Here is a 9,808-nt window from a genome sequence, read left to right as displayed (position 1 = left end):
CTTTCACCGATAATTTGGCCCTTCAAGTTCTCCTTCTGGCCTGTTATATCATTTGGGCCTGAAAATGAGCCAGAAACAAAGAATGCGTAGCGATTTGATATCTTCAAGAATTGCAAATCAAATCATTCTTCTTGACAGCAGAGTTTTTTTTTTTTTTAAAAAAAAAAAGAAATAAAGAAAAAGAAGCAATTTTGACATTATAATAATATACGGAATGAGGAGGATCCCAACAGGCAAACAAGTGAAAGTTTGAATCTTTCCAAAAATCATGTAATATAGTTCCAATTTAGGTAAGTGGACTTGCCAAAATAAAGAGGCATATGGATTTCTATTGTGAGTTGTGCACCTTGTATTTCTCAAAATCGCAACGCACATCCCCACGATTTTTGTGAAAGTAGAGGTGGGAGGGATGCTGATAGAAATCAATCTGCATGGATTAACAGCTAAGGAGAAAGGGATGGTAAAGTTATCTAATTTAATCAACGACTGATGAGTCCACATGTACTTGCAATGTGGAAATGGATGGCCATTTAAACACCAACTAAATAGTGTCCATCACTATAAATTTGTAGGCCCATTCATTCCTATCAACCCCTTCAATTTGCTCCTCTTTCAAGTAAAGCTGCACCCTTTTCTATGTGTGTGTGTATATATATGCACACAATTTCACACACAACACGCACTATAGAATACTATATATAAGTTTTCTTTTCTTACCATTTTCATTCTTCTCTTTTAGCTAGTTCCTTTTACACACACACACACATAGAGTTACAGATAAGTAGCTCTTTTGTCTTTGCATTTCAATTCTTTGTAGTTAGTGTCTTCTTGATATTCACAAAACAGATACACACACAGAGTGTGTGTAACTAAGTGAAGATGAATGAGCATAGAGATGACAGGACATGGTGCTATTTTCACCCAAGAGAGGTGGTTGTAGGGGTTTGTGCCTTGTGTTTGAATGAAAAGCTCTTAGTTTTAGCTTCAAAGCAAAAAGCCCATCTTCACCAAACTAACAACACTTACAGTCTGACACCAAAAAGGGTCATCCCGAAGATTTTTGCTCTCACAAGTTTGCTCAATCGTTTGGACATCAAACAGCAGAAATCTGAGGTTTGTGACAGTTCATCATCAACCTGCAGTCAAGAAGGTTAGGTTTTCTTTTCTTCTTTTTCTTTCTCTTTCTTCTTTTCCCTGTTGCTTTATTTTCTGCTTTTTCGAACTGCCATCAATCAAGAAAAGATTGATAGAATGGTAAACAGTTATCCACTTATGTGCGCTTTTGACTTCACTGTTTCTTTGCATCAGCACATAGTACAAAGAAATGGTTGCATTGTTTTTGAATTCAGGCTTTTCCATCTGATCAAATGAATGTAGAGCATACCATGTACTACTATTCCATCAAAATATGTTCTTTTATAGGTTAATTGGTACTCATATATGTATGCATGGTCACGAGTTCATGAAATAACTTTTATCTCTTTTCTCTTTGTTTTTATAGCATTTTCATTCTTTACATGATTACATGGCACATGAAATATTTTCAAAAATTGAAAATAGTTCCTAAATTTCCATGCACGCATTGATATGAGTGATGTAACTCAGAATGTTTGCCACTGCAGACTCCTTTATATCAATCAAGTTTGAGGACAATGGTGTTGCCTCATGGGACAAAGGTAAAACCACCAAAATGCCCCATGATCAACAATGTGAAATGTCTAATTGGGATCAAAGTAATTGGGACAAGGCCAAGAAGATCAAGAGTGTGGTAGAACATGCCAAACCGCGTGCAACGCTGAGGTGGCGGCGTCGGATTGGCCACCTCTTCCAGCTCATCAGATGGAAGAGGTCCAGCAAAAGCAATATGTGTCATGTGGGCACAAAGCTAGAAGGAGGAAAGGTTAAATATGGATGGATAAGGACTCTGACAAAGAGGAGGACCAAAGAATAAAAAGGGTTTTGTACAGAAAGAGATTCTCCACCTTTTACCTCCATTAAGCTATTCCCACATTTTATGCGTATGGGAAGTCATCATACTATACATGGTTGAGATGACATGCTCAAACTTTCATCTCTATTACCAATTCCTTCACAAAATATGCATGAAAACTTAAAGTTCATTTCTATGTAAGTTTCTTTACTAGAAATGAGAGAGCAATATATATCTTCATGAATGAAAGTACACATTGTTCAAACATCAAGAACTTGTACAAGATCATAGTAATTCACCAAATTGCAAGAACCCAAGTTGTATCTAAGGCAGTGGTAAAAAGGAAACAATTTTCTGGTGATCCACTGATGAAGGAAACTCAACAAGAAAAGAGGGCCACATATATATATATATATATATCATCATGGTTATCTTTAAGAAAAAGTAACCATATTCTCTTCAGAAGATACAATGTGATATTTGACGACAAAACATGTTCTACCCCTCACAATAGAAATCATGGAGATTTTCTGCTGTGTGCCAAAGAAATTTGCGCTTTATCCCCGCAAGTTCACAAGTGGGATGCATGTGCAAAAAACTAATGGGTTGCCTTTGTTTGGTTGTATCAGTCAATAGTAACAAAAGAAGTTTGTAGGGCAATGTGTCCCCTATTTGGCTCCATTTACCATGGGAACAATCTTTACAGAGGACCACCATGCTTGGATATTAAGAAAGGTGCTTCTGTGACTAAATTAAATTGACAACTCATGTTTTTCCCCTCAAGTCTTGTTGTTGGGCACATGCATGAGTTGTATGCTTGGACTTTGTCATCGTGTCCACGTCTAAGTTGTTACAGTTAAAATTTTTCTAACTCGAAAATTAATTTTCGACTTCTGTTTTCATACAGAACACTGGACAATAAGAGGAGTAAGGCCACTAAAGAATTTGAAAGCTCATCATATCATGTGGAAAAGTAGTTTCTTGAAGTGATCAAGTTTTAATGACCCTAGTTCAAATCCTCTGCCTCTCTGAGTTTGGAGCATTTACGACAGTATTCAGATATTCTTACATGTTGTTCACTGGCCTAGGTGATATCCTTACCTCCCTTATACATAAGCATACTTTAACCAATTAACAGAGTTCTTACGTAGTTTTCTTTCAGCGGTATTTACTTACACATAAACTTGTGTCTGACATTGCATAGATTACTTATACTTTAAAACTTGCATGTTTCACGATATTACAAGATAACTGGTTCACCTTTACTTCAATTATTACAAAAAAAGAGACACCATCCCTACCCCACCCCAAGAAACATATATAAAAGGCATATGTATGTTAATTGTGTATAAAGAGCATGATTCATGGTTCCTTAGAAGAATAAAGCAACAATACATGCATTCTATTGAGTGTGGCTAGGAGAATCACAGAGAAATGAGATGTGAAAAGAATTGGTGAAGAGGGACCCCTCTCATCTCTTATCATGCATCAACCAAAGAATCCAGAAAAATGTGGCTAAAGGGCAGCAGCTTTATTTTACTTTGAGTTCTTTGCTAGTTTAAAGAGACCCTTTTTCAAGCTCAAGTCAAACAACTTTATAAATGCACATTGTTTTGTCACAATGCATATATATATGTTTAAAAGTATGGATTAAATAATACTTTTTCAAGACTTAGACCAAACTGGTTGGCCTCCGAACAAGATTTGGGTTCATCTATTCATATTCCTCCACCCTCTCCCTTTTCTTTTCATCTCTTGTACAACAATCCACATGCTCTTTTTTCTGCACCATAACCATTAGTCTATCCTTTGGGTTTGGGGGTAGCAGCAAAAAGTTGTCTGTGGTTGGTTAAATTAGGAAGATGATCATTTCTTGTAACTACCAACATGGAAGTAAAGTTTAAGTAATCATCATTTCTCAAGTTTTTTTTCACACTCACACTACTTTCTGAGATTTCATGTGTTGGCAATAATGACACAATCAATTGCTATACCTGAAGAAATTATTGAACTTGGACTCTCTTTTGCACCCAAAACAGTTAAAGGAGTTTAAAGTTTTATGTTGACCATAAGGGGGCCCCCTTTTTACCACCAACTCAAATGCTAACTACCTTATGGTAAATTAAACATAGAAATATATGTATATGATGATTATTGTTGGGAAATTATGAAGTCAACTACGTGTTGATACATCTTAACCTTTTTTAAGGTAATAGTGATCAATCTTGAAGCTTTTCATGCCTCTTATCTTTCATATTTCTATGCAAGAAATAAGTTGCAGGAGCTGGGGTCCCTGTTTTCTACATACCACACGAAGTAATATCTAACGATTAGTTTGTCTTTAACATAGAATACAAGCACCTTAGAGATACTGAAAGAGAGATCATGGGAGCAATATACAGTGCCAGGGAAATTTGCGATTCATTTTTAGGTCCCCATCTGCAAGTGCCATGTTATGTTTCCCATTGCAAATCAGTTTTGCAACTTAAATATAACTCTCCAAATGATAGCTTTTAGCACACTAAATATTGGTATATCAAGTAGCAAGAACGTATACGGATAAATATACAATTATCACATTACTGCATTCCAACCACCAACATAATTCCCACATTTGCCCATGTGGAGGTTTCATAGTTTTCGAAACATGTCGGCTGTTTCATCCATTCAACCCCATCAGTACGTATGAAACTTCATTCACAATTCTCCTATACAGAGGTAGTATCTTATTAAACCGGACAACAATAGGGACCAAGGAAACAGAAGTTATTTACAACCATTCAAGCAAATCTATTACCCACTACTTATGCTGAACAAAATATGAAGGATTGCATGCTGCCAACATGACTTCTTCACCACATAAAGCACCAGCTGAAATATTACTTTGTACTCAACATGAGACATATATGGTAGGGATGCTTCTCAAAACCATCATGAGACAAGAGGAGTACCAAAACCAGCTGAAGAAGGTTGCAAGGAGCGAATCCTGATATCATACTTTCTCTTATTGGAGATTTCACTGCCAGAGGGTGAACCAGTCCCATTTGTTATAAGATGGTATGACGAAGCACTATTATCATCATATGCGATACCAACATGGTTCCCACACTTCCGGCACAGAAGCTTGGTTCTTCGGCGGAACAAACCCCAGGAATGCTTGGAAATAAAGTAGGGCACACATTTGAACTCTTCCACCTGGTTGAATCTGCTCTCATCAATGGAGAAAAAAGAAATGATCCCTTTCTTTATAGATTTACCATATTTTGAACCAATGGTTGATGTATTCCGACTGGATGAACTCAGGTTTAGATCATATCCGCAAGAACCACAGCTGCATAAATAAAACAGTAAAATAAGTGCAACTGGATGCATCAGAATAAATCCTCACGACCAGAAAGGTAGACTACCAGCTTTTGGCTAAAACTCTTTAACATTAAAAAGCTTTTAGTGCATCTTTGCGCATTAGACGAACTTTCAAAGCAAAGTTGGTAGCTCGTAGAGTTGGCAAATAAAACATGTCAATATGGGGGTTAATTCTCAAGTGATTCACAATCATAGTTTTTTTCTATTAGTGATAATGGCACTAGTTCCTGCCTTTTTTTTGGTAATATTGACCATAGTTCACTTAAAATAAACAAGTACCATTATCAATTATAGTTGTCCAGTTATGGCTGATGCCTCTCATTTTTACAAACTTTAAATTAATTAGAAATAAAAATCTAAACTGTATTATGAGAACTTAAAACTGAAATCTGTTTAACCAAAAACAGATATAAACAAAGAAATAGATATAGAGTGGACATGGAAAAACGAGCTATCGGCACCTTCAAGTGTCTCTACATGATAGACTGCTAAATAGATTGTTGCAGAAAAACCTTCAGAGTAAAAAATAATAATTACTAAAAATTCACAGATCATCATAACGTGTATCAATGATAATGGAGAAGTCTAGCCGTGTTTTTCATAGTTTGGAATTCCATTAACTAATTTGGGATATAAGAAAATATGTTTGATGTTCCTAAGCATGTCAGTGTGTGGGTTTTAAGTATTTAAAGAAAAAGTTCAAGTACTCAAGAAGATCCATAATAGAAGAAAGCAAAGAACAATAAGTGCCGCACAAACGGTGAGTATGCTGGGTCAGAGGATCCATATTCGTAGAGTCTAGCAGATTTGCCAACATTTTGGGTTCCTCAATTCCAGTTCTCCTCATCATCGTTGGGTCTTATTCCGAATCTCAATATGATCCCAAGCAGGGAAGAACATGACATCTATTTATTCATCCTGTTACAAACACAGGCATTTGGAACTTTCTGCAGAAAACTGATGATAAATTGGACGTTTGCACAGAAGATTGTGGTTCTCAAATCTGTTAGCGCCGACCTATTCTATCAATGCAATAACCTGCATTTCCTGAAAATTGCATCTGAATATGGTTTTTTTTCCCGGCCCCTATACAAAATACTTTGCACTTGCCTGCATGATATGTATGACTCACTGGGGTTGTGTTTTTCTTAGATGACTCAAGGCTCCTATAAAAAGAATTGTGATCTTGATATGCTTCAACTTGGAATAATGCAATAAGGTGTTTTCTCTAGGACACGTGTTATAAGATTATCATGCCCACCACAACATTAAACTTAATTGCTGCACCATTACAAACATAAATGGGAACACAGATACGACATGGCAATGGTATGGACAATAGGTAGTCTTTTGCTTGCAGATTTGGTTTTTCTATAAAATCCATAAAGTCATCCACCAACAAATTTTAAGTCTTTTCAATTTATACCACGAGCAGGCATTCAGAAAGGTTCATATAGTTGAGACCTGTAGAGGAGAAATCCAGACGGATCTTTGCCCAAATGGCCCAATAAAACCTCACATCACATTGCTTAAGCGGATGAACAGTTTCTTACAGGCGGTATGTGAAATCTAGACAAATATGCTGTTTTGTTGAGAACATTAACAATATTTTCGTGGAAAAAGATGATACTTGATCTACATTAGAAAACAAAAACCATATGGTATTGCTGAAAAGCTAGCATGTCGAATCACCAAAAAATTTAGCAGCAAAACACTAAAAAACGTATAGCATAAGTTTGTGATTACTGACATTGCATCAGCTAATTACAATGGCCTACCAGTCCTTATATGCTGCAGCAACATGTATATAGGGAGATGCAGTAAAGCTTTAGCGGTACTGACCCAAAACCTAATTTCCTATAAATTTATAAAACAAGAATAATCATTTCCCATGCATGCCAAGAGACTTCCTCTTAGCGGAGTCAAATGTGTATGAAAGAGAGAAAAGATATGGCACCAGAAATGCAATCTAAAGAAAATTAATCTTTTCTGATGAAATAAAAGCACAGTTTGCCACTTGAAAGTACTAATTCCAACATCAAGTTACAACTGGTTGTCATGCAGTTGTAAGAAAACACTCTGTTTTAGTAAACATGGTCACGTTTCAACTGAAATGTTTAAATCTAGCAAGACGATATAATTGTCCTAAACATGTAATGAACCTCCAAACAAACCGACTCCTAACATCATTTTCAGTTCACTCGCATAAGTTCTATTGCGGAGACATTCTTACAAACATACAAGCTAATGTTACGAATTCTCCTTACAAATAGATTGATATAGGGTACAAAGTTAAGATTTAGGACTCTCAATAACTGAATTAATGAAGAAATATTGGAAATGGCAAATATCAAGCCCACTACCCGACCCAAAATTTTCCTTCAATTAAAATGAAATGACAATCAGAAAAATTCCAAATAACTGCAGCCAATCATTAACCTGTAAGTGACATCTCGCCGAGAAGCCGCAAACGAGGCTGAATATTGATAATTCGTGGAATAACCATTCGAAGTCTCCATTTAAACCTAATATTCTGCGGCGGATGGCCGAAGTAGACGGCGGAGAAATCGAAACAGCGATGGAGCAAAAAGCGACAGTCAGGTGACAGAACGACGTCGATTGCAACAAACAAAGGATCCAGTGACAGTTACCCGCCTTCACCTGAGAAAGAATCCGAAGTTGGTTGTCTACTGTAATTATGTTGCGTTCACGATTTCTGACCCCAAAAAACGTGGTAAATGCTGGGACATAATAGCGAAGAATGTGGTGTGTCGTATGAGCGATTATAATGCGAAAAGGAATGATTGCAGCGAGATAACCAGAGAGGAGAGGTATTGGAATCTTGATTGAATAAATGATGCTGTCTCCCTCAATTTCGGTAAATTACCTCAAGCCACCCTAAATTTGCGTTAATAGCACATGACACCCCAGAAACAGCGACCTTGGGTAGATAGTAGTAGAATATTTTAATAATACTGTCACATATTTGATATGTTTGATATTATATAATAAATTAAATTTAAAAAATATAATTTACCTCCTATGATATGATAAATAAGTAAAAAAAATTATGTAAAAAATAAATAGATAATAACCCCTTGTATTTTAAAAAATGAAGCAATTTGTCCCCCGATCAATAGTTTAGGGAGGGTAATTTGTTTTATTTTTCATAATACATGGGGTAATTTGCTAATTATTTTTTTACATAGATTTTTTTTTTCATTTCACATATCTCATATGGGTAGATGTCATTTAACCCTAAATTAAATATATGGTAAATTACATTGACACCCATGTTAGGTTCAAATACACAAATACTCAAGTCTCCTTGAAAAATTGTAGATACTCTCCCTTAGAGTTAATGTAATGTATCTTAAGGGGTGTTTTTGTAAATTTTTGCCACCAAATAAGAAATGTAGTTGTAATTTTGAAAAAAATAGGAAGTGTTTATATATTTGGATCTAATTTCGAAAAATGTCAATACAATTTGATGAGGGTTAAATTGTTAAAAAAGACAGAAAAGCGCTTCATTAAGAGTATAATGGTCATTTTCACCAAGATCCGGGCAATAGGTCACCGGTCGGGTCGTTCGAACCCGTCCCTCGGGTTGACCCGGAGTTTGAAGAAGGCTGAGCACCACACAATTGAAGCTAAGAGCCTCAGATTAAGACACGTGGACTGATCTACAGTACCAAATAAAATCATATAAATACTTCAGATCTAACTCATTCAAGGTAACTGGCATTTATTACTCCGACTCTTTGACTTCAGATTGCATATTTCTATCTCGATCACCAACTAACTTAAATTTTCATCATGGACGAACCCGACGTACGTGTTTAATTCCTCAAAACCCATCGTCCTGCATAAATTATTAAGTTATGATGTTCATTTGAAAAGTTTAAAAATAGACTTATTCAATTTGTGTGATAGGTGTTTTAAATTTTGTGGGTGGCATATACCTACCCACATTAATGCAGTTATTTTTTATATTAATAATTTAATTTATTTTTTTAAGGTTTAATGGACATTTTCAGTAGGGAGATGACGAAGCCAAAAATTAGAATTTTTTGATAAAAATAATTCTTCATAAAATAATTAATTTTTATTTCTTTAAATGGAGAATGTGAAAACGAAATAGACAGACATTTTCTATAATGAGATTGTAGAGCAATTAAAGGATGTGAGCTCATTAATTTGTCAACATCCCATCTATGTGTTAAGCTGATTGAATAATGTGAAAATTTTATCAATATTATATATAATATGTATATATGAATGCATACACCTCTTCATATTCTTTTTTAATACCCATTATGTTATACTCTTTTGTATCTCCCATTATGATTAATAATACTATTTAGACCAGTCTTGCTCAATTTCATCAAGTATTTGTTGAAATTTAAAAATTTGAAGATTTTTCTACCAAAAATTCGCTGAAATTGTTTGTCAAATTTATTTTCTTTTTTTTTTGTTTGTTCAATTAAAATACATATATTTTAAAATATTTATAGT

At 35.2% G+C, this 9,808-nt stretch overlaps 2 protein-coding genes across 3 annotated transcripts; one reads left to right on the top strand and one right to left on the bottom strand.

Annotated features, from left to right (window-relative positions):
• The first annotated feature begins 463 nt into the window (after positions 1 to 463).
• LOC105155367 (uncharacterized) lies at positions 464 to 2,204 on the top strand. Its single transcript, XM_011071230.3, has 2 exons — positions 464 to 1,150; positions 1,623 to 2,204. Exons 1-2 carry the CDS (start codon positions 880 to 882, stop codon positions 1,949 to 1,951), a joined length of 600 nt encoding a protein of 199 aa, XP_011069532.1. The 5' UTR covers positions 464 to 879; the 3' UTR covers positions 1,952 to 2,204.
• Positions 2,205 to 4,484: 2,280 nt separating this feature from the next.
• LOC105155366 (uncharacterized protein At4g08330, chloroplastic) lies at positions 4,485 to 8,125 on the bottom strand. 2 transcript variants are annotated; one of them, XM_011071229.3, is made up of 2 exons: positions 7,733 to 8,125; positions 4,485 to 5,261 (listed from the first exon to the last, which is right to left on the bottom strand). In XM_011071229.3, the coding sequence occupies exons 1-2, from the start codon at positions 7,810 to 7,812 to the stop codon at positions 4,862 to 4,864; spliced, it is 480 nt and encodes a 159-aa protein (XP_011069531.1). In that variant the 5' UTR covers positions 7,813 to 8,125; the 3' UTR covers positions 4,485 to 4,861. The 2 variants fall into 2 exon arrangements, with proteins under 2 accessions (XP_011069531.1, XP_088732292.1); XM_088876166.1 differs by lacking the exon at positions 7,733 to 8,125 and adding an exon at positions 6,049 to 7,726.
• Positions 8,126 to 9,808: the final 1,683 nt, after the last annotated feature.

This window comes from Sesamum indicum, linkage group LG2, assembly GCF_026168435.1.
Source record: "Sesamum indicum cultivar Baizhima isolate 11 linkage group LG2, ASM2616843v1, whole genome shotgun sequence".
Classification (NCBI taxonomy): domain Eukaryota; kingdom Viridiplantae; phylum Streptophyta; class Magnoliopsida; order Lamiales; family Pedaliaceae; genus Sesamum; species Sesamum indicum.
The sequence above is the reverse complement of the archived record's forward strand: the minus strand, read 5'-3'. Positions and strand labels throughout refer to the sequence as shown.